Source organism: Globicephala melas, chromosome 16, assembly GCF_963455315.2.
Source record: "Globicephala melas chromosome 16, mGloMel1.2, whole genome shotgun sequence".
In the NCBI taxonomy this organism is placed as follows: domain Eukaryota; kingdom Metazoa; phylum Chordata; class Mammalia; order Artiodactyla; family Delphinidae; genus Globicephala; species Globicephala melas.
The window spans coordinates 29,230,322-29,254,904 of record NC_083329.1 but is presented as its reverse complement, the minus strand read 5'-3'; the positions used below and the strand labels follow the sequence as shown (position 1 = coordinate 29,254,904).

The window sequence follows — 24,583 nt, the reverse complement described above, 5'->3', positions numbered from 1 at the left end:
GCCACCGAGAAGGGCCAGGGGCTTGAACAGTAACAATAACCATAACCAGCATTTATTGAGTGGCTGCCACAGCCGGCAGCCCCATGACCATCCTGAGAGACGGGTGCCGTCACTCTGAATGTGGGGAGACAGGCTGAGAGGTGGGGAAACTTGCCCAGAGCCGCAGAGGGGGCGTGGCAGAGCTGGAGTTCAACCCAGCCAGGAGAGCTCCTTTCACCTGGGGAGGGAAACAGCTTCCTGGGAAGCTTTCCCTATTCTGAGAACAGCAGACACCCACAGGCTGTGGGGACTTCCTTTGTCTCCTAGGGGTAAACGGAGAGGCAGATCTGAAAGAGGGGCTGTCCTGGGTCTAAGCTCACAGCCACTGCTGTTCTCAAGAGACCAAAGAAACCCTCTGGCCCTCCTCTCCCTTCAGAGGGAAGGACTTGGGGGTTTGCTCATCACCCGGAGTGGAGACTGGTCTAAGTGGAGGTTCTTTAAGAAACTCTGGGGCCGCCCTGGGGACTGTGCTACCCTCAGGAGGCTGCCGTGCACAGGAGGAGGCTTCACCATGGGGATGTCTGCAAGCCAGGTGGGCCTGGAGAACGGGTGCACGGGCAGATGCACGGGGGCAGCCCACCCTGGCCTAGAGCAGGGGGACACGGGAGGCCTCGCCCAGGCGCCGGGCCAGCTCGCCGGCCTGCTGCACCAGCACGTCCGTGGGGATGACCGACAGGTGGAGGGTCAGCAGCTCCCGGCACCTGACAGCCTCCGCCGGGTGGCCCTTGCTGTAGTAGCGCAGGAGCTTCCTGGGGGAGGGAGCGGGAAGGAGGACAGGATTGAGGAGGGAGCCAGGCCAAGGGGTCTTCCCGGCACTGCACAGGTACAAAGTCACCTCACTAGGCCCCGGCACCGGGCGAGAGGCCTTCCCTGCCCCTCGCTGACCCAACCTTACAAGGTTCAGCCCCAGGCTGCCACGGCCCAACCCTCTGGGTTCCTGATCCTGGAATGGGGTCCACTAGATGGCAGGGCCCCATCTATGGGGCACACAGAGCCGTCAGAGAAGGTCTTCAGGAGCCCAGCAGAGACGCCGGCAAATGCTGCCTCGATGTGCCAGCGGGAAGAACCCCAGCAAGCGCCCCACTCTCTTCCTCTCACTGAATGCCTGGCTGTGAGGAGCTTCTAACAAGGGGAGACAGGCTCAGGGGGACATTCCTGAAGGACGGGCTGCACGCCCTGTGGGGACTGGCACTGACCGCCCATCGTCTGTTCCCCTCTGTGCCCAGGGCCCTCTGGATCAGCATCACCTGTAGTAGTCTCCTCCCAGCATGCCGACAGGAGCCGAGTCATCGGACAGGACAGGCACCTCGATGATCTGGAGTTTGTACCCCTGGGGAAGGAGGCAGGGCGTCTTGAGTGGGGAGGCGGTGGGTGTGGGGGGAAGAGCACGGGCTTGAGCCAGACACTCGGTCTGAGGCCGGGCTCAGCCCTGCTTGGCGTGTGCCTGGTGCTGGGAAAAGGCACTGGCCTCTTTTTACCTTGTCTTCTCACCTGTGAAGCAGGAATAAGAATAAACTCCCAAAGAACATTAGACATGGATGTAAAGTTCCGAGTGTCGTGCCCGGCACCTGGTAGCTCTCAGTCCCATCAACCAGTGGACCTGGGTCAGCGACAGGCACACGTGAGGGAGGACGACCCGGGGACGTGTCATGAAGAACAAAGCGTTACCAAAGGCCAAGTCTCTCTCTGAAAGCAACAGGTATTCCCAGGGCAGGACATGGCGGGGAAGGTACTCAAGCTCTGTTGGGCTCCCACTGTGTGCCAGGCGCCCTCACGGGGCTCCTGCGGCACTGTGCTCACCGGGCCTGCCGCACAGGGGAGGAGGAGGACTTGGTGGCGGCCCAGTTGCAGCCAGACTTCACACCTGGGTCTCCCCGCACCACAGCCTACTGCCCTGTGGGGCTAAACACACACATACACACACACACGCACACACACACACACACACACACGGAGCCCTGTCCCTCCCTAGAAGCTAAGGTGATGGTCACACCCACATCCTGGGCGCTTCTGAGGCAGGCACAGAGCAAAGATGGGAGCCTGCAGGTCAGGAGAGCCGAGCCTGGGTTCTGACATCATCACCTAGGACCTCGGTGGCCCTGGCCATGGTGTCTGATCTCAGGGCGTCAGCGTCTCCATCTGCAAAATGGGGTCAGTGACACCTGCTCCGACCATCACACGGGCTGTGCGGATGTGAGGCCGTGAGAACAGAGTGAGAGACCCCGACGGCTGCACTGTGCCGTGCAGGAAGGGGGGAAGGAGGGCTCGCTGACAGGGGCAGAGAGAGGGCAGGGCACGAGCAGGGGAGAGGACAGGACGAGGGGCCAAGGGAATGTGGGAGGGAGAAGCAATGGCCCTCAGAGAGCTGGAATGATGGCCAAGGGTGACAAGTGAGGAGGAAACAAGAAGAGAAAAAGGAAACGAAAGCAGAGGAAAGAGGGGAGACACAGAGCGAGACAGTGAGGGAGAGCAACAGCGCGAGGGGGTGGGAGGACACAGATAATAAACTCCCGTGACCCGTGCTCATACTGCAGCAATGGTGAGGTTTGGCCAACACGGCCGACGCAAGAGAGCTGAGCCTTCCTGCTAGCCTTGCCCTGGGCAGGCTGGTTAACTGCTCTGAGCTTCGGTTTATCAGCCTCTACAATGGGAACAGGGAGCCGGGCTCTGTAAGTGCAGCTGATGCCACTGAAACACCACCGAGGAAGCGCGGGCTGGGCGGCCTTGCTCACGCGGGCGCACATCTGTTCACATGTCACCTGGATGCTGCCTTAATCAATGTCATGAGATTTTCAGAGAATGGGGTGGAGGGGCCTGAGCGCAAACGGGACCTGAGTTCTGGGTGCCAACCAGCTGGGCTTAGCTGTCAGCTCCACCAGGGACAAGAAGAGCTGGAGACACAGACTGAACAGAATCCAGGAGAAAAGGATCCAAGAGTCACAGGGAAAGCAAGCATTTCGGGACGGCCCTGCCCCGGGCTGGCCACACCCACCATCTCGTTCTCGAACCACAGGAAATAGGAGCAGTAGAAGTCCCCCTCGCGGCACAGCAGCGTGGTGTAGCCCTTCTGCAGGTATCTGCGTGCCAGCTGGATCAGAGACCAGACCTGGGGAGAGGAGACAGTGCTCATCTCTGCAGCCTGTGGGGCGGCCCTCTCTCCACGGCAGGGGCTGGGCTCAGGCTCTCAAATCCCGAGGGGAGAAAAGCACTCAGAGGAGGAGCTCCTGGAAGGCCAGGGGCCTCTCCTGCTCATCTTCTTCCTTAGTGTCCGGGCCCAGCCGTGGCTCAAAGCAGGAGCTTAATAATAAACGGGTGATGGATGGATGCACGGATGGACTAGCCACCCCTCCAGTTACTGTGACGACAAAATACACGTATAAACACTTTATGTACCTTTACTATACACACAAGCCATAAAGAGATTCATCCTTCAGGCCAGAACAGAGCCAGGGACTTAAGAGAAGATGAGGGGGTGGCCCCCTGGAACCCTCCTGCTGTCGAGGGCCAGCCACTCACCTGGGCCCCTCAGGACTGAGGATCTCTGGCACAGGCTCTATGCCATGAAGTTGCTAGAAAAGTGTTTGAACGCACAGAGTGCCCTGGTCCAGGAACATCCTCTGCTCCAGGGCGAAGTCTGAACGAGGGCTCACCAAGGGCACCGACGGGAACACAGTGACCAAGGGACAACGTGCCTCAGATCCCCTCCGCGAGATTCTCCTGCCTAATTCAAGGACTTCTGACGCTGCCTGTGAACTGCCCTAGGGAAGCTGGCAGCAGGGGCAGCTCTGCTCCCCCACCTCCCAGGGCCTGGAAAGGCCTGCTGCGCTCTCACCAAAGAGCTTAGAAAAAGCTTAGCGGCAGGCATACAGGAGCTACTCCAAACCTGCCCACAACACAATGTCTAATGAAACCTGCAAACAAATACACGGGTTTGCTCTGTTTTTCAGGAAAGCAATGCGACAACATGTATCAATAACCTTAAAAACACTCCTTCCATTTGCCTTTGTAATTCCATTTCTGGGATTCCATATTGAGAAAATAATCAGAGACGAGGACAAGGATGTATGCCCAGAGGCATGTGCCGCAGAATTACTTACAACCGAAAGAGCCTGGGAACAATCTAAACGTTCAACTAAGTACATGACGTTACGTTCACATGATGGACTATTGTGGAGCTGATGATAACCACGTTGATAAAGAATTAATGACATGAGGAAATGCACCAGATATAAAGTGAAGTGAAAATGTGGTAAACACACTGCTTACACAGAATGATCTCAACTATAACAAACCGCACAGAAAAACAACGAAAAGAAATGTACCAAGATAACCCCAACTAGCTCCAGAAGGAGACGAAGATGCCGGGAAGGATGGTACCAGGAAATGCTCAACCAACTCCAGCTGCGGTCTGTGCCACACGCTGTGTTAAGAATATTACATGCATCATCTCATACACTTATAATCTCCGCAGCAATTCTATGATGTCACTAGAGTTACTATCCTCTTTTACACATAAGAAAACTGAAACTTAGACTTCATAATACCCCAGCTACACAGCTAGTGAGGGGCAGAGCTGGGTCTCCAACGGGCCTTTTGTCAGGATCTTGTTTTAACCATTATGATACACCTTATTTGTATACACAATGTATATGAAAATATATAGTTTTTTAGAAAGTGGCAGAGGTCCTCTGTTCTCCCCACCAAAAATACTAGTTTGCTATGAAGATGAATCGAAGAAAAGGACCCCTGGAGACTGTTTCCTTCGTAGAAACCACCTAGTTTTACACTCTGATACTCAAGTTGATTAACCCATGTGTCTTCTTTCTGTTTTAATGAACTCAGCCAACACTTATCGGGCACTTATTTATGCCAGGCACTGAGTTAGGCCCTGGCCATTTCCTCCCCTGAACTCACTGCCCAGACTCTGCTGCTCCAGGCACACTGACACACCTGGGAAGGTGGCCCTGAGTGCCGACCGGCAACCTGGGGTGATGAAGATGGGCAACTATTCTTAGGAGCCTGAAGAGCTGGGTGCAGACACCAGGAAGAGTGCCATGAAGGGTTCTGGCGGGGGTGCTCAGAGCCTCCCGGGAGCCCGAGGGCGGGGGCTAGTCCTCTGGGCAGGGGTCAGCACACCCATCTGATGCGTGAGGAGAGGGCCCAGGCCAGGCCAGGTTACCTTGGTTCTGACGAAGGTGGCCAGGGGCCCCCTGCCCAGCTCCGATGAAGTCCTTTCAGTGCTGCTGAGGGAAGGGGCCACCATCTGGCCGGTGGTGCGGTCCACGTAGATGAAATGCACCAGGCCGGGGAAGTCTTCCAGGTAGGTGAGGGTCTCAGTTAAGGTGCTTGTTAAGGCAGAACCAGGGAGGGAGCTCCTCTGTCCTCGACCTAGGCTTCCAGCGAGGCCCGCCACCCGCCCCCAGGATCCCCCCCCTTTCCCAGGTCTCTCTTTACTGTCGAACCTCCACCCCTGAGAAGGTCTAAGATGCAAATACAACGGATCCTTGGCTCTGGCACATTTAATGCAGGGAGTTCTGGTCCCAACAGGAACATGGTATGTTCATGTTTTACCATTTTCATGCGGGATGGGTTTAAATGATACACATGCTGCGGCTGGTATGAGAGCAGAGCTATAGAGCTGAAGAGTGAGGCTAGCTGGCCGCCCACCCACCCGCCTCACCGTGATCCTGTTCACCTCTACACTTCATCTCCAGAGGCTGGAACGTTCCCATCTGAGAGGAAGGGCAGTGGCTGATGGCTAGCAAGGCCTTCTCACCTGTGCATTGAAGACCGAAGTCTCCAGAGACAGGAGGCCACACCCTTTAGAGATTTTAATACAGAAAAAGCTGTTTCATATAAAGTTCCAGGGAAAATCAGTATTTGGTAAAATTAGTTCTGTAATAAAAGGGTAAGTCTTGGAGGTGGCTTTTCAAATGGGGACAAATAAACACATTTACTGCAGGCCTTCTCAGAGCCTTCACGTGCCACTGTGTACTGTGACCTCTAAGAAGGAGGACGTGGCCACTCAAACCTACCCAACCCCAGGCCCCTGTCCCTCGTGGGAGACCCACTGCCACCTAGCTGGCTGGACAACACCGACATAAACGATCCCCAGGGCTCTCACAAGTAACCGTGGGAGAGCAGGACTTTCTGAAATTCCAGCTGTGGAGTGTTCCTACAGACAAGGCCCCTGGGACACTACCTCCTATCATTTTTCTTCAGAGAAAGGAAGCTGAGGTGGTGAAATATATGCTCTTTCTCCCCAAAGCCGCAGCCCTTCAAGTGAGTGGGTGGAGGAGGCAGGTAGTCCCGAAAGGCCTCCTCAGGGCCAGCCATCAGGATATGACACCATGGTGACATTCCTCCTGCCCTTCACCAACAGGAAGTCCTTCCAGTCTGCCAGCTTTTCTCTGCCGAGGAAGCAGGGAGAACAGGGCTGGGGTCAGGTGCGCCCCAGCTCCTGCCCTGGCCGCCAAGGGGCCACACCGACACTTACTGCATGAGCGTCTGGACCTGGTCCTGCAGGTGCTGGGGCAGGGAGGGGCCTCCCCGGCCCAGAGCCGTGGTCAGGAAGCTGAGCCGGTAGATGGCGCAAAGCTGCCTCTTCAGCCTCCCGCATGCCTGGAGCAGCCTGGGCACAGAGAGGTGAGATGTCACAGCCGGAAGGGCCCTAGGAGGGCACGCCCAGGATGGTACCCCATCCCCTGTGATCACCCTCCTCCTGGACTGACGTACAGCACAGCTGATGCCCCACACCCTGGCCCTCACTGAGCCAGGAGGCAGCTTCCCAGTTTTCCCCCAGTGTGTGCTCTGAGCACTTAGAACCTCATCCAACCTCATGGTTTATTTTATGGAGAAACAAGGGGTAGTGACTCGCCCGAGGTCACACACTGAGTCCGTGCTGGAGCCGGGCCTCTGCTGGCCGTGTCGGGCCCTCAGGCCCTGCTCCTCAATCTCTGTCCTCTCTGCTCCCAGCCTCCCCTCAGCATCCGTGGGCTGGACCCGCCCTCCCAGGACCCCCTCTGCCCTCAGAAGCGCCTTCCTGAGCATCCTCTCCCTCTGGGCCTGGAGGAAACTTGCTCCTCTGTCCAAACGACTCCCCCCTTGACCTCAGAGCCCACCACTCACTGCCAGGATGATCCGGGCTCACTTCTGGAGAAGGCCTTGGTCTTGAACTCCAGCCAGGTGCTCTGTAAGGAGGACAGGTGACAGGCAGCTTCCTGACAACATTCCCACAGCGAGGTCCAGGGGACACCCTACCTTGTGCTCTGAAAGGCTCCAAAAGGTGCCCTGCCTCCATGGCTTATTTAGGCCAGCACACACCTGCCATCCACAGCCAAGCTAGGTCTCTGGCAGGTCCCCCAGCACCCTGCACCCCACTGTACACCAGGCTACTCATTGAGCAGGCAGGTATTTAAAGAGCAGTTTCTGTGTGCCAAGTACCAGGCTCACTGCCTCGCTGGTAGATACCGTAAACCAATGATGCCAGCGTGACAGGTAGGCGCCTCAAGGGAGAGGCGGACGCAGGCAAGAGCTGGGGTGCTGACCCCCCTCAGGGGAGCTTTGCATCCTAACACGTGCTCACTGGAGTGCGCTGGGCACGGAGAGATGCTGAGCGCTGCGGGCTGACTGTTAATTTGCGTCTGGGCTTCAGTTGGCTGCTCTGCCTCTTCTAACCCCTCTGCTCGTTTTCAGACCAGTGCAAATTCCGTGCACAACGAATCTCAGTTCCTTGAGCCCTGCCAGCTACACGAGTGGCCTCAGATCTCAGCCCAGTGTTCTACCCTTGAGAGCTCCCCCCCAGGCTCCGGCCTGGGCTGTGCCCCGTTTCCTGCTCTGCTTGCGCACTGTCCCAGGGTCTTGGCCTCATCTCCCAACCTGGGTTCTACGCCCCCTGTGGGTGCAGCGGCCTCCCTGTGTCCTGCACGTCTGAGACCAGCCAGGTGGTGAGGGGTGTGGCGGGCAGACCGCTGGCCGTCGCTGAGCCCTCGAGTTGGGCTCTGGCTCCACTGCTCACCAGTCCAGTAACTTTGGCCAAATCACCATCTATCTGAGCCTGGGTTTCCTCATCTGAAAAATGGGAGCTATAACTTGTCACACAAAAACGTTTTGGAAATGTCAAGTGCCACTGCTGGAAGTTTCTGTTTCTGTTTCCTAATGGGGGAAACAAGGATCACAAGCCCACGGTGGGGTGGGGCAGGGCCCAGAGCCTGGGCCCCTCACCTAGTGTGGACAGAATGGGCCCTGCGCCCTCTCCCCAAGGTGGGGTGTCCAGGGCTTGCGTCTCACCTGAAGCTCTTGCCCACCTCGATTCTTGACAAACTTGTCCATCCTCTGGCGTAGGTCCCCCATGAGGGGGTGGGACCGCAGGGCACTCCCGGCCTCCTGCCCCTCCTTCAGCTTCTTCTCCAGTAGAGAAAACCCATCCAGCAGCTGGTACAGGGCCAGGGCCAGGGCCGTACTGGGGCTCTAAGGTTAGGAGAGCAGGGCAGGGCAGACAGGGGCAGCTGTGGGGCGGGCATCTAGGCTAGGGCATTGCCAGGGCAGGCGGGAGTGCTCGTACCTTGGTCAGGAGCACCATGTTGATGCCTGGCCACAGCGGCAGGCAGTACATGGTGTGGGGCACCATGGGGCAGTAGCTCTCTTTCACGGTGGCATCCAGGAAAATCCTTCTGGGGCTGGAGGGTCCTGGGGAGCGAGGGACCAGCATCTGGAGGGTGTCCTCAGCCATCTGCGGAGGAAGAGGAGCTGTCAGCAGGAAGGGGTGGGCAGGCGTCTGGCCTCCTCCCCACATTGGGTCCACCCACAGCTGCCCACTTGCCGTCCTCCCTGTGAACCACGAGGCATAAACTTTTCTAGCCCCAAGAAATCCCAGTTCCTAAATCCCTGCGCTCTGCTGCGGCTGCCCTGGCAGCTCCTGTCCTGCTGCCCCTCTCTCTCTCAACATCCTCGGGGCCCTTCTGCCGGGAGTCAGGACTGGATACCACACGGGGGTAGCGGGTGGTAAGAAAGGACAAGAAAGGTGGGAAAAGCAGCCGGCGTGGGGTGGCATGAAGGGGAGGAGGCTCCTCTACAGCTTTCTGTACACGAAGCATTTAAAGCTGATTAACACCTGTCATTTCACCACCTTCAGGACATCCCGACAGTCATTCAAGGGGGGCAAGTGGGGCATAACAGGGCTAAACAAGCAAGACAACCAGCCTTACGAGGGCTCTGAGTAACAAAGTCTTTACGGGCAAAAGCAAAGAATTAAGGAAATCGTTAGGGATGCCACAGAAACTTCTCTATAAGGAAGTCTTCCGATAACAGCAGAGGACTCCGTACAACACACTGGCTGTCCAGGAATTTGCTAAGTAAACAATAACGTGCGCACGCAATGCACCCTGAACAGCCTTGTTAAGAAGCACACTGCTGAGGAGCGCCTAGTTAATGCGAAAACGCTCAAAAACAGAAAGAATAACGAAGCACATCAGGATTCAAATTTAGTAAAAGAAAAAATATATATGTCGTGTGTGTATGTGTCAATGCACATATAAAGTCATAGAAAGACTAGAAGGAAACACTCCAAAATCTTAATAGTAGTTAACATCTGGGGCTGGGATCTGAGAGTGATCTTTTTCCTTTTCCGTATTTTACTTCTGTTTATCCCAATTTTTCTACAATGAACGTATTTACTTTATCATTTAGAAACCATTAAAAATTAAGCTGGACTTTCCTCCCAAGAACAGTGAGGGTGGGGATTTCTCAGGAGTGGAGGCCAGATGTCTGGGGGAGGGGGAGGGGAGGGAGGCGGTCACCCTCATCCACCACTCCCCCCGCCCCTGCACTGGCTGGCCAGCCGTAAGAGGGCACAGGAAGGCCAGCGTGGCTGGAGAGTCACCCCAGGAGAAGCCCTCAGAGTCTCCAGTGCTCACTGCATCATCTCAGATCAGCTGGCGCCCCGGCCAAACCCCCCCACCCCCGAGCCCCCCAGGAGAAACTCACCTGGACATGGGGATCATCAGTGGGAGGGGTACCCCCATCCAGCCAGACTGTGCTACCTGCAGGCCATAGGTATTAACATAACAACATAAATAATGGCAAAATGTAAATACTGGCCCAACAGCCTGTCAGCAGGGGAGGATGGAGCAGAGATGGCCCCATGCCATCAGCAGCTCACGCACATTAGTGTGAGCTGGGGAGACTTCCCCTTCTCATCCTATCCCAAACTGGTGAGTGCAGGGCAAGCTCAGAGGTACCAGAGCTAGAGCAGCCTGGGCTGGGGAAGAGAGGCTCCCTGATGCCCCAGTGGGCTGCGGGGAGGAGCTCCTGCATGTGTACCTGGCGGTGTGGGGGGGTGTCCCTCAACCCCCTCCTCGGTCCCCAATCCCCTCCTTGTTTCTGCCCTCCCTAACCCTTCAGGCCCCTCCCTGGCTATAACAGTGCCTCTTCACTGGGAGGCAGCACACACTGTCTACAGTTCCCCATTTATTTAATCAATCAGCAAACTTTAACTGAGTATCTACTATGTGCTGGGAACTGAACTAGATTTCCTTTCCTAGGTCAGCTCACAAAAACCAGCTGAACCAACCGCATATTTGAAATATTGTAGGCTTGTAATAATAGTGCTCTCTAGTGTATTTCATTGCAAATAACTATCATTTATAATCATGTTTTTCTGGGGAAGCCTGTGTCTGTGTTTCAAACACCTGACTTACGAATGGATGAATGCAACTCCACCCATTTGTAAGCTGTGAGTTCCGTGCACTGTGGAACAGGCATTATTTACAGCTTTGAGGCATGAAAAAACTACTGAGAGAAAGGGGCCAGGAGGAGGAATGAGGGAAGGGAGCAGTGAGAAGAAAATGGAACTTCAGCCATTACCCCAAAGTAGTGCTTTTTGACGTTTTGGGCTCGTGGAGAGCTTAGAGAACCCAGGACAGTTATGATCCCAGCCACAGAGAAATGGACAAGCAGGGAAGAATTGGCACATGGTCTCAGGGGTCCCAGGCTCCTTTTTTGTTTTGTTAATAATATTTCCAATATTTTTCGTTTCTTTTTATTGTTTACCCACATACTTTGGAAAAGCAGGTAAGCTATAAACCATATAGACTGAATATTTATATTTTAAATCACTGTACTAGAAATAAAATGATTATTACTTATTTGATTACTTATTAATTATAAAAAAGAAAGAGAAGGCAAAGAGCACATATATGAGAGATGAATTTTTAAATGATATCAACTTGTCATAAAAAATTTTAGGGATCCTTTGAGTGGCCTTAACAGTCCTCGAATTCAAGCTGGAGCCGGAAGGGTATACAGAGGGTTTGCTGCACACAGTGTCCTGGGCTCTAGGAATTTGGGTGTCTGTGCCTGGACCCTTACAGGGCGTTGGGATCCACTGAACCCTAAGACAGATTCTCCCAGGGCTGCCTATCCGCCTTGCCTTCTCCAGGTCCCTGTCCTGTGCCCCTCCTCCTCTCCAGGTCTCACCTGAACTCTGCTCCCCGGGAGAAGGAGCTGGTGTGAAATACTCCTCAGGGAGGGAGAGGCTGTCTGTCTCCTGGGAGGGAGAAGGGGCAGCTGGGTTGAGGTCTCAGAGAGGCTCTCCCAGGGGGCTCGACCCTGGTCCCTGCTCTCTGGGGAGAGGCTGAGCCTCCCCTCCCCTCCCCCTCCCTCCCACCCCTCCCCCTCCCTCCCACCCCTCCCACCCCTCCCCAGAACATAGCACATACAGTCCCTGCAGAACTCCTGGTTGGGTCTGCAGAACAAGAGCTCCAGGCCTGCTGCACGGGGATGCTCTGGCTGCGGAGGGGCCTCTGTGGGGAAGGCTGCAACAGATCCGGGGATGCTAGTTAGAGCTGCCTGCCTGGCTCCTCTGCCTCCTGCACTCCACAGCGCAGCCCTGGGGGGCGGGGGCCGCTAGCCCCTGCGCACACTCCACTGTGCAGCCCTGGGTGTGCGCCCTCACTTTCCAGGGATGTTTCAATTTTAGAAATTCCAGAAAGTCCAACACATTGGCACCCAAACCACTGCCAGCACTTACTGAGAGTGTTCACTACACCCCAGGCACTGCTGAGCTCTAGGTAAACTGTTTCCTTTATTCCTCATGACAACCCTGAGAGGTAGATGCCATCGTTGTCCCATTGCACAGATAAGGGAATCAAGGTTCAGATGGGGTAAGTACTTGCACAGCAAACAGCTGAGTGGTAAAGTTGGGACTATGTTGGGACTATTTTTGGGACTCCAAAAATCTGCACTTTTAACCCACTAAACTACATGCATTCTAGAATTCCCCTCACATCTGAAAGCAGCTGGAAAAAAGTCATGCCCAGCCACATGCCCAGGACTGTGACTTGGAAACCACAGCCTCCCCAGCAGCCTGCCCAGCACTCTCCTGACTGGTTTTCCAAGTCGCCTTCCTGAAGGCCTCCTGCTGCCCAGAGAGCTGCCCCGAGACCTGGGTGTCGCTGTCCTCCGCCATGCTCTCGCTGGGGTAGAGGTCCTGCACCAGAAGGATGAGGGCAAGGAGGTCGGGTGGGCGCAGGGAGCCGGCGCTGTGGCTGTGGAGAGAACAGGCAGCAGGTCAGCGTGTGCCCGCTGCCCCCAGCCCACAGGTGGCAGTGGACAGGGGCAAGTAAGTTAAGGGAGTCTGGAGCATGATCCCTGCCCTCAAGGAGTTTACAAATGTGCCCGCTGACCTCATCCTTTCTGGAGAAAGTAACTCATCCATTTAAAAAATAGAACTTGGTTGTGTTGAAAAAAAAAAAATTACCAGTGGAAAACCACCAGGGACGAGTAACAGCATATCAGGAAACCCTAAATTAAGATTCTGAGACAGTGTTCCAGGAAGAAATAATTCAGAGAAGGAAGTGAGCTGAGAGGGGGAGAAGAACTGAAGAATCTAAGAAGGCTTCCTGGAAGAGATGGGTCTGGAAGGTTTCCCTGGCCCAGGAGGTGGTGCTTTTCAGGTAGGGGGGATAAGAAAGGGTGAAGGTGAGGGGACCCAGGGCCTCCGGGCCACCCCATGCTGGGGCCCTTGGACTCACCTGGAGTAGAAAGCCAGCAACTTGGAGTGCACGAGCAGGAAGGCATGCAGGGCCTCCTCGCCAGCCCGCCCAGGGCTGGAGTTGATGGCCTGGACGACGTGCCGCTCCAGCACCTCGATGCACAGCTCACATAGCTGAGGGTGGATCAGCCGCTCCACAGCCTGGGCATGCGGGCAGGGAGAGGAAGTCACATCACCCCCACACCTCCCGCTCCAGCCCCAGGATGGCAATACATTCACTCAGGCCACAGTGAGCACACACCATGTGCCAGATGCTTGGGAACAGGGAGGCTCGGACCAGCACAGAGTCTGCCCTTCTGGGCCTTAGTGTGGTCACTAGACTCTAGTGGATGAGACAGACAATATGCAGAGAAAGAGATAAAATAAGTGCTAACAACTGCTGTGTAGGAAATATACAGTATTGGACTAGAGAAGAAGAGCAGAGACCTAAGTGTGTAGGGTGTTCAAAGAAAATGTCCCTGAGGAGGTGACCTTTAAACTGATATCTAGAGAACAAGAAACCCCCGTCAGAGAAGGAGGGAGGGGCGAATGCCGCAAGCTGAGGAAAGAGCACATGCAAAGGCCTTGAGGTGGAGACAGAGTTTGGAGCAGTGCTGCCTAACTGATTACAAAGGCAACCCCTACACGTAATTTAAAATTTTCTAGTAACTACATTAAAAAGTAAAAAGTGAAATTAATTTTAATAATTGATTTAACCTAATACATCTAAAATATTATCATTTCAACATAAGGAATAAAAGCATTATTAATGGGATAGTTAATAATCCTATTTGACATTCTATTTTTTTTTTTTGCATTTGACATTCCTTTTTTGTCCTAAGTCATCAATATCCAGTGTATATTTTACAGGTATAGCATAACTCAATTTGGACTAACTATACTTCAAATATTCAACAAAGACATGTAGCTAATGACTACCACACTGGACAGAGTTGAACACAGAGTGCCCCGGAAATGGGAAGAAGTCCCGGGTGGGCAGTGCATGGTGAGTAAGGACAAGAGAGGCATGAGATGAGGCTGGGGCAAGACAGGCAGTGGTGGATCATACAGGGCCTGATAGGCTTGGTAAGGACTGTGGATTTTATCTTAACTGCATTAGGTCACCTCCTACAAGAAGCCTTTTGCTGATGCCTCAGAAGGAGTTGACCACGCCAACCTCTGTGCCATCATGGATTTTGAGAAACCCAACCTGGCAGCACCCAGTATACTTTATTGTTTTTAGTACATATGAATGGCTGATTTCCCCTCAAGGGCAGAGACTTTATTCATCTCTGTATTCCCAGGGCCTGGCACACCTCTTAGCATATGCGAGGTACTATATGTTTACTGGAAGACTGAATGAGTGGGGTGTGAAAATGAATTCCTTCAGATCTATTTTCCTGTTCACTAATTCTCTTTCCAGCTATGTCTCATCTATTATTTAACCCATCTCTTAAGGTTTTCATTTTAACAATTATGTTTTCACTTCTAAAACATCTATATGGGGTTTCTCCCTAGCTTTTATGTCTGCAAATATTTCCTGGTTGTTTTATGTCCTGTACCTAAAAATTCTAGTGTATCAAGCTCCTTGGGATCTACATCTGCTGGTGATTGATTTCCCTGACTCCTACTCATGGTGGCTTATTCTCTTGTGCATCTGACTGTTAAACTGTGAGCTCGTATTTGTCTGCGCTTAACCTGTCCTCAAAATCAACGGCTTTCAACATGTAGCTCCCAGACCAGCATAACCAGCATCACCTGGGAGCTAGTTAGAAACGCACATTGTAGAGCCTCCCACCCTTGGCCCCCACAGTCAATGAGAAAAGTGAGGCCCAGAAACCTATATCTAACAAGTCCTCCAGACGATTCTGATGCACACGGAGTGTGAGAATCACCGACTTAGAGAGAATCTGTGTTTGTCTGTACAAGGAGCAAGCGGGTGCTGCTGACGGCCACCTTACTCTTCAGGTCTGGGCTTAAGTAGGAGTTGCAGGCTCAGCTCCCCTGTCGCTGTTGGCCTAAGGTTTAGTTCTCTGGTTGTAGTGTTGGTACCGTCATCTGCACTCGGGCAATCTTGCCTTTAGTGCTGCTTATTTTTCACTACTTTCCACTCTAGTTTCAGCTCAATATAATTTGGGGGGTGATCAGAGTGGAGGGGGCTATCTTCAGAGATTTCCATAATTTACTGAGAGCCCAAAAACTGCATTAAAGCGTCCATTTTATCCAAAATCTAGCTGTGTTAAGATAGGGAGGCCCATCAGTGTGCCCAGCCCAGCATGTGGCCAGAAAGAGCAACCCTCAGAAATGCATGGGCTTGAGGCACTGCCTGTGTCCTCACTCATGGAGGGGAGGGTGGTGTCAAAACATGGTCTTAATGCTGCTCAGCCCCTCTGACCTGACATCTCTGTGGCCCGAGGACTCCCGCACCCAGCAGTCACCTCCACAGCGAAACACTGCTCCTGCTGCCGCAGGCGGCCGTAGGTCCACAGCAGGCTCTGGAAGTGCTCCCACACCTGCACACGCTGCCCCAGGTCCGGGGGCCGCAGCCTGGGGGCAGAGCAGGGGAGACCCATAAGAAAGCCGGCTGTCCCCAGCTTCAGCCAAAGGAGCGGCCTGACATCACTGCCAGCGCCAGGCAAGCTCATGTGACATGACCAGACCCCTGCAGGAGCCCACACAGCACAGAGGGGGCGTGTCGGGCTCTGCCCTCTCTGTAGAGCCAAGTGGGATGGGCACGGAAGCAAGAGGTGGGCGCCTGAGCAGATCGCCTCACTTCTCAACCTCTCTCACACACACACACATGACAACAGCCAGCTAGAGAGACCCAGGAAGAGGCCAGGGGCAGAGTGTGACAGGCAGCTTCACTGAGGCTGGGTGCACACCGCCTGGCCTTGAGAGGGGCTCAGCACAGCACCCAGGGGACTCACTCCTTTCGGATGAGCTGGCCGTCCATGGTAACCAGCCCGAAGTGCACCTCGAAAAGGTACTTGAGCACGCACAGCTTCTGCCGCAGGTCCCCCTCGCCCTCGGTGTGGTCTCCATTGATGGCAATGAACAGGCACTCTCCAAACTGCAGGCACAGCGGTCAGTGGGTGTCAGCCAGCCCCAGGGGACCCCCTCACCTCCCCTGATCTCTGGGGACAGTGAGGGGGGCTCAGCTCCCAGGGGATTTTGTTAAGATGCAGCTTCTGCCTTCTAAAAGAGTCTGAGGTTCAAGATGAGGAGGAGGCGTGTGGACTGCCCAAGGAGCCGAGGGAAGAGGAACACGGGCCCCAGGGCCGCACGCTCACCAGGTGAAGGACGTACAGGTAGTTGCCATTTTCCGTCGAGAAGCAGGTGTATGTGTCTGAGAGCTTCTCCAGCATCGTCATAGAGGAGATAATGACTGGGGCCAGGAGGGTGCTGAGCTGGTCCTCCAGGGCGGGAAGCTGCAAGAGGGGATAGAGAATAATACTGCTTAGTGTGCCAGACCCTGGGACAAAGGAATGGACAAGACCCAGGCCTTGCCATCAAGGGCTCCATAGTTCTAGACCCACCTGGGAGGCTATCACTGTCCTGACAGGGAGACACTTGGGTAGTAGTTAGGAAGGCTGGGAAAGGTCAGGCAGCTAATTGTGCTGCTCAGGCTGTGATTCTAGAAGGAAACATTAAGGAATTAGGCCACATTTCCATAGAGGAATGTTTGGGGCATTTAATAGAGAGCTGGCCAACTCTAAGAAAGTTCAGTATGTGTACCAAAGTCCATGCCCTTTGTTGCAGTTAAGTTCCCTTTGGGGAATGTATCCTAAGGAAAATAATCAGAAATGAGGCAGAGATACATGCGCAAAAATGTTCCCTACAGCGTAATTTATAGTAGAAGCAACTGGAAAGAATGTAAATGTCCAGTACCAGGGAAAGAGTTAAATAAACAACAGTACATCTGAATGATGGGAGAATATATAGCACTTAAAATATTAGAGTGTTTCAGTGACATGGAAAATTCCTATGATACAATGTAATGTTTAAAAAAATGGTTGTGAATGCTCTGTATTTTCAAATGATAAAAAAAACAAGGTATTGAAAAACCAATGAGAAATTCACACTATTAAAGTTACTGCTTCTGAAGAGAAGGATCAGGAATGATCTTCCCCCCAGTTTTTACATCTTTCTGTACTTTCCCTATTTCAGTAACAAGTATGCTTTTACTTTTATAATCTCTTCACTCATCCATTCTCTCTGACCTCCAAATAAGAAACAGAACAAACAGACAAAACCAAAAAGAAACTGGACAAATTTGCTGAAGGTCTGGGAATAAAGATGGGATAAAGCCAAGGGAATGGTAATAACTCAAGTTCTCAACACTGGAATGAAAAGATAGGAGGAGACAGCTGACCTTCCCCATGCTGATCTCAGGAGCCTCGACTGAAACAGGGAGAAAGCGGAGTCCTAATTTTAACTTGTACACAAGGAGCTGAGTAAGACCTTGCCTTCAGAAGAACAGGCAAGCAGCCAGGGGTACTGTGCGGCACTTAAAATACAAGGGGGTCCGCGTCACGAGGGGTGTCGTTTCCTCCCACAGACTCAACGTTTAGGAGCCCAGCGCCGTGTCCACTGCTGTGGAGGCTGTCAGTCACCTGCGACAGGTCTCCACTCAGGCAGGCAGCTCCTCTCCTGACCACCCCAGGCCACACCACCCCAGCCTGCCCACTGCACACCTGTGAAATAAACCCGTGGTGTTTATTTGCCACCTGGCTCATTTTCTTTAGACTCTGAATTCCACAAGTGCAGGGTCACGTTGCTATGTTCACTGTAAACAGTCCATTCTCGATTAGTATTCGTTGAATGAATATCCCTTCACATAGGCAAACGTTGGTTGAATTATTCATGTACGACAATATTCTTGAACCATCACGAACCAATCATGTTAATAGAAATGTCACTTAAAAACCTAGATGGTGTATAGCAACTCACTTTAAAAGTAGTAGCTTTTTCTGTAGGGATATAGGTGTAGCAAGAATTCTTTTGGTTGGGGGGAAATTATAATCTTTGTGTAGCTAGAGTGTAAAGAGAATTCTCCTATATTACTTGGTGCGATCATAAAGTGGTACAGTATCTTTGAATGGCTTTTGAATCGATGATTCTACTTTTAGGAATTTATCCTAAGGAAATAATGAGATGTGGGATAAAATTCAAGCACAAATGTTCCCTACAGCAATAGCTATAGCAAACTAAAAGCAATATACATGTCCAATACTGGGGAAATGGTTAAATAAATGATGCTACATTTATTCATATATTGAATATAATGTTTCCATTAAGATTTATGCTTTTGAGAATATTTAACAAAATGGAATAATGCTTTTCCTATAATGGCAAGTGAAAAAAAAAAAAACCAGGAAATAAAATTGTAAGTGTGGTATGATCCCAACTATTTATAAACGATAAAGAGCCAAAGAAAATATATTGAAGAGCTAATAGCTCAGGGTAGTAGAATTATGGGTCATTTAAAAACTATTTCTGTTATTTCCCAAATTTTCTACAATTAGTTCACATTATCCATAGGATCAGGAAAGAAAAGTGTTGGATACTTGAAAAATAAAACTTTGAAGACTTTTTTTCTTTACCTTAGTCATTTAGGAACTGAAAAGTCAGGAGTTTGTTCCTTTATGAGGTTTTTAATAAAGAGGAAGAGAAACACTATCAAATAGTTTGCCTCTTAAATTGACCAAGTTGATATAGTGGTTTAAGAACTAAAATACTTTAAAATTCTTAAATTAAAAAATTATACATATTGACTGCTAAAAAATAAAAGAGTCTAACAGATAGACCTGTTTTTTAGCTTAAATAAGACCGCTTAAATGCCTATGATCTCTGACACGTCGTATCATTCCTAAAGAGTATCAGCGATGTCGAGGTGAACTTGCTGATGTGGAGTTGGTCCGGCTGATGACCAGGCTCACTGGAGCAGGAAGGGCACTGAGAGGCAACCAGTCTGTGTGGTTGCAGAAATGCAAGAACTGTCTACTGCATCCCCAATACAAAAGTTTTTAATCCAAAATTGACCTGGAAAAAATTTCAAAATAAATTACTCCTTTAGAATGTAGAGCAGAAATTATCTAAGTGAAAATGACAACTGTCTCTGAGTTGTGATATTAAAGCGTTAAAATGGATATCCACATGCAAAAAAATAAACTTTATACTTTACACCACATACCAAAATTCAAAATGGATCATTAGACTGAATATAAAACCTAAAACTATAAAACTTCCAGAAGAATATGTGGGGAAAACTCTTTGTGATCTTGGGTTGGGCAAAGATTTCTTAGATATGACACCAAAAGTGTGATCCATAAAAGCAAAAAATGGAAAACATGTAGTTATCAAAATTAAAAACTTCTGCTTTTTGAAAGGTACTGTGAAGCAGATGCGAAGACAAGACACAGACTGAAAGAAAATATTTGCACAACGTAGATCTACAAAAGGACATATCCATATCTAGGAAACTCTCAAAACTCAGTAGGAATAATAAGAAACAATCAACCCAATGAAAACTAGGCAAAAAGATTTGAACAGACATTTCATTAAAGAAGACATAAAGATGGCAAATAAGCACATGAGAAGATGCTCAAAATCATTAGTCATGAAGGAAATGAAAATTTCTTCATAGGGTGGGGGTGGGTCACTGGAGAGCATCAAGGGCTGACCTCTAAGGGTGCGCAGGAGCGAGGGGCGCCGGGCCACACACAATGCCGTGTTCATCCCTCTGGCTGGGCCAGGACAGGTGGACAGGCTCTCCTGCCTCCTGGTAGTTCTGGGTTGTTCCCTCCCATCCGTCCCTCCTACCCTGCACTCACCCCTTCTCCCTCATTCTCCGACTGCCCAAACTTCAGCCGCAGACTCTCTTCAAACTCCTCGTCCATCCAGTAGAAGAGGACGTCTGCACCCTCTGTGGCCACCAAGACGCACTTCATCTGCCAGGGAGAAGCAAGGTCAAGGTCACCTCCCAGCCCCACATCCATAGGCTTGGCCTGAGTAATGAACAGGATCATAATCCCGCAAACACCTACTGGCCTTTACTGTGCGCCAGGCACCACGAGGGCCCTCCTGGTGTTACTCTGCGCCACCCTCACAGCAACTGGGCTAAGCAGGAATCTTCAGTTACTCCTATTTTTAAGTGACAGAAGTGGGATCCAAACCCAGGCCTGTCTAATGCCAAGGCTGGGGCTCTTTCCTGTGTTATCTGGCCTCTCTGAACACAGCATCAGACCCACCACCAGCCTACTGGGACCAAAGGCAAGGAAGGACCCAGCTCTTGATCTGAGCACGGGGTCAACTGTACAGGGGGGACAGGCAGGCAGGGCCTGGTCTGGAATGGAGGGCGGCTGGTGCACCTCCTTCCAGGAAGTCCAGAAAAAATGTGCTTCTCCTCAAGTCACAGGTAGCTCCAGAGGACGAGCTTCAAAGCCCACAGGCAGGGGGTTCAGTATTACAGGAGTTTGATTCACAAGTTCCTCCTGCTCTGGTGGACACAAAGGCAATGTGACCTTGGCCACGGCTCATTCTCACTCCTGCTTAGCTGCTGCTTCCTCAGCCACCTCCACCAGTATCTCCTGCCCGTCCGGACCTCCTTCCCCAGCACCCACACATGTACCCTCTGTGCCACACATTATAATGCTTGACTATATACAATGGGTTTTCACATTCACCAACTGGTAGATTCTTAATCCAGAGCTTCCCATGCTGGGCCTTGGCCCTGTGAGGTGCAGCAAGACATTGATCTTCTCAGCGCTTAGGGAAGCCTGACCATGCCTGGTGAAGCCAGAGCTGTCAGGCCAGCTGCTTGCTCCAGTCAAGGGCTTCAAACCTTCTCCTATAGCTCAGCATGTCACACAGATATGCACTCATCACCCACGTGCTAGGACGTGATAATGATGAGGAAGCTCTGTTCTAACTCTTCCATGGTGGATGTCCAGCTTCCTCAACAGGATCATAGCATCTCGAGGCCTCAGACTCAGTAACATTCTTCAGGATCCCCTACGTGACCAGCTTAGTGGTACTTACCCAATTCCTCCCAAATCTCTAGTTGGTTTATCAACTTTAACTCGGAGAACCTAGCTTGATGGTGTTTCCAGCACAGTGAAAAACAAAGAATGTATCCTAGTCCCATGGAATTGCTAAACACTAGGCAGAGACTGGGAGAGCAATGGAGTGTGAAGGAAAGGTTGCTGGACGAGGGCAGGTGGGCTTGACGGGAAGGGAGTGCATGGGCTGGAGAACAGTGGGCTGGAGAATGGAGGCTGTGAACAGCAGAGAGCCCCCGTAGGCTGGTAAGGGTGTGGATCATGGATGGGTGGGGTCAAGGTTACGGAGGCTATTGTCCTGCTGCGGGGTAATGTGGGTCCACTCCTTGGTGGAGGCCAGGGGAGGAAGGGGCTGATTCAAGAGGTGTAGCTTAGAGACTTGGAAGGCCATGATGACCTCCTGGATGCAAGGGAGGAAGGACAGAACAGGCAAAGTTGACATCAGGATGCAGAGCTGGGATAGGGGATGGAGATGAGATGACTCTGCACAGCCGGCGAGAGCTCAGTCTACTACCTACCTCACCCTGTCCACCTCCCAGAGCCCGAGTAGCCCCAGGGTGGGTGCTGCCTGCCTCCATCTCAGGCAGGATCATCTACCTTGGCAAGAAGCACAGCGGAGCTTCCAGACAGCCAAAGATTCAGAAAGGGCTGTGGTAGACAGACTCAGTGACCAGTTCATGGAGAGCAGCATAGCATCCCAGGTCCTGCTTAAAACAGGGAGGTCATGAGGGCAAGCAGAGGCTCTCGTTCCAGCTGCTGCCTGTTCCCAGGAGTGGACAAGCTGGTGAAGGACAGAGTGGTCAAAGGTCTCTCTCTGGCTCTAAGGCCTTCTGCTCAGAACATACTCCCCTCGGCCAGGAGGTGTCCAAGTGCCCCACATTCTGCCCACCCTGCCCTCCCACAATGGAGAACACGAACCCGGCAAGCACAGTCCTTTGGCCATAGCACGTGTCCACAAACATTAATTCTCACCTACTGTTTCCTTCTGAGCATTCTCACTTCCCCATGGGTCACTCTGAGCCATGGTGTGGTCAGCAAACCCACCCTGAGCAGCCCCGGGAAGCCTGCTATGAGTGACTATTGGGAAACAGCATAGCACATCCCAGGGAGACAGAAAAGCAGTCCTGGGGAAGAGAGGAGGTATCCTAGGGTAATGCAATGAATGGCAGTAAAGCAATACAACCGCCAGGGGAGACCCGGTTCTAGTTTTGTCTTTGCCAAGACACTTAAACCTCTCTGAGCCTCAACCTCTGGCTCCACCTCCCTCCAGGGTTCTAGTGAGAGCCTGGGAGTAACCAGGCAGACACACCCCTAGCAAACTTTCTTACACAGAGGTGGGGTGGGGGCTCGTTATTCTTACTTCCCAGCTTCCCCTCCTCAAATAACACGTGAACTAAACTGGTTTCAGAATCACTCATATTTTGATGATAAAAAGCAGGAACAATATAAAGCTTTAGCTTAATTAGGAAACCAAACATTGTAAACAAACAAGACACAAGAAAGGGCTGTTAGGGGCTCAGCATCTTGTGCAACATGAGACCCACTACATCACCAGCATGATTGACCTTAACGCCATATTCCCAGAAGAATGGAAATGCTCTTTAGTGGACGTTAGGTTCTACTTTTATTCCACAAGGTTGCTGGAAAGAGAACCTCACCGGTGTTATTTTCTGATTATTATTATTATCTGATTATGTTATTTTCTGATCATTTATGCTCTGAGGGAACACAGGACTCACTGGAGCCCCAGATGGCGCCGGGGCAACCTGGGGAAACGCCCCCCACGCCCATATTCGCCATCCTCCCAGCAAACTGCCCCTATGGCCGCCACCCCTGCCTGCCAGCAGCCCACACGCTCACAGCCTCGTCCTTGCCCCTGATGGGCTGGAGGACGCAGGAGTGAAGACCTGCAGGGCGCGCCCGCCGAATGGCAGGCCTTCCAGTTTGCCCTGCACTTTACAGTTTATGCAGCAGTTTCACCCCCAAGTCCCCCGAACCTCACAGATACCCTGGGAAGAAGGCCCGGCTTGTGACTACTGCCCCACTTCGTAGCTGCAGTAACTCTGGCTCCGAGAGGTGAGGCGACGGGCCCACGGCCCCACGCCGGGTGGGTGAGGCTGGAGGTGGAGACGCCCCCACTTCCGGGAGGGAAGCGCCAGGGTCCCGGAGTAAGCCCCACCGACTACCGAGGCCCTCCGACAGCGCCGGAGGCCCACATACCGCGTAGTACCCAGACACCGGCCAGCCTGCCAGGAGCTCGCGGGCGCGCTTCCGGGTGTGGCCACGTGACCGCCCACGTGACGCCCGGGGAGGGACTGGAAGCCCGCCCCGCCTTTGCTTGGCTTACGCCTCTGCCTGTTGTTCGCTTTGCTTCCGCTCGGAGGCCGGGCCCAGCGAACCCTGACTCCGGCGCTTTGACTCCTGCCGGGCGGTGGCCACATTCCTCCCGTCAACAAGGAGGGCACCGAGGCCCATAGTGTGGGGGACTTTGCAGGCAGCCGTCAGAGGCACCTGCTGCTTCCGGCCCTGCAACCTGCCTTAGCTCAAGCCACTCCCCACCGAGGTACTAGGGAAGTCTCCATTTACAGGACAGGAAACTGACGCCCAGAGAGAAGAAATAACTTGTTGAGGGGCCGAGTTAGGATCAGAACGCAGGTTTCCCGGCGCCCCGCTGGGCTCTTCCCCACCCTCTGGCTTTTCTTGCTGAGCTGCAGTTCTGGGTGGGAGCTGCCCTTCTGTCACCGGTTTCCCTCAGCTCCTTGAGAGGAGAGGCAACCTGCAGAAGGACGCAGTTACCCCCAGAGTACCACCGCTGGACTTTCTTCATAAGGGTTCTCAATCCATTTTGGGGATAGGGGTGCACATCAGGGTCTTTGTTTTGAACCTGTGTTTGCTAGTCTCTTAAATTGTATGTGTAGTGGCTGAAGGTGGGGGGAGCTGATGAAGATAATGGAAGGGATGAAATTCCCACCCAAGCCACCCCTTAGTGCCCTGGTGCCACCTGCGAGCTTTGAGCACAGCCCAGCAGGGGATGACTTTCGAGGACTGGCTGGGGTACAGCAGTTTGAGCGCCACCTGGGGCAAGGCAGGGGCCAATAATTAATGCCTCCACCACCTGCAGACAAAGCGAGTTATCACTCTCCACGCCCCCCTTCACCGCCCACCCCTCCCAGCCCACCTTAAGCCCCAGACCTTCCAGCCCCCCATCTACAGCACACAGCTCCTCTGCAGGCATCTCTGCAGCCCACAGTTGAGATCATTCTGGCTGCGCACTCTTTACCCTGCTATTTTCACTCACCATGTTTCTCTGTGTCAAACATTTCCTGAGCATGAATTTCAGTGGTTGAATAAATTCCATCAAATAGATAAGCTGCTGTTTACGTACTCACTTCTGTTATTAGTAGTTTTCATTCCTGCCAGCAACATCAACGTCCTAGTTTCCCCACATCTTCAC

The 24,583-nt window shown here is 52.4% G+C and overlaps 1 protein-coding gene across 13 annotated transcripts; it reads right to left on the bottom strand.

Annotated features, from left to right (window-relative positions):
- Positions 1-22: 22 nt before the first annotated feature.
- Positions 23-23,420, bottom strand: HPS1 (HPS1 biogenesis of lysosomal organelles complex 3 subunit 1). 13 transcript variants are annotated; one of them, XR_009559415.1, is made up of 21 exons: positions 23,138-23,409; positions 21,727-21,833; positions 19,903-20,019; positions 16,360-16,497; positions 15,997-16,139; positions 15,508-15,616; positions 13,071-13,231; positions 12,482-12,584; positions 11,757-11,852; positions 11,515-11,584; positions 10,024-10,079; positions 8,603-8,770; positions 8,329-8,508; positions 7,168-7,229; positions 6,536-6,670; positions 6,385-6,449; positions 5,219-5,376; positions 3,032-3,145; positions 1,531-1,639; positions 1,287-1,369; positions 737-788 (listed from the first exon to the last, which is right to left on the bottom strand). XR_009559415.1 is itself a non-coding variant. In XM_060286707.1 (20 exons), exons 3-20 carry the CDS (start codon positions 20,017-20,019, stop codon positions 626-628), a joined length of 2,121 nt encoding a protein of 706 aa, XP_060142690.1. In that variant the 5' UTR covers positions 21,727-21,833; positions 23,350-23,420; the 3' UTR covers positions 23-625. The 13 variants fall into 13 exon arrangements, 8 of the variants coding, with proteins under 8 accessions (XP_060142690.1, XP_060142691.1, XP_060142689.1 ...); XM_060286707.1 differs by lacking the exon at positions 1,531-1,639 and having other exon boundaries at positions 23-788; positions 23,350-23,420; XM_060286708.1 differs by lacking the exon at positions 1,531-1,639 and having other exon boundaries at positions 23-788; positions 23,127-23,409.
- Between the last annotated feature and the right edge of the window lie 1,163 nt (positions 23,421-24,583).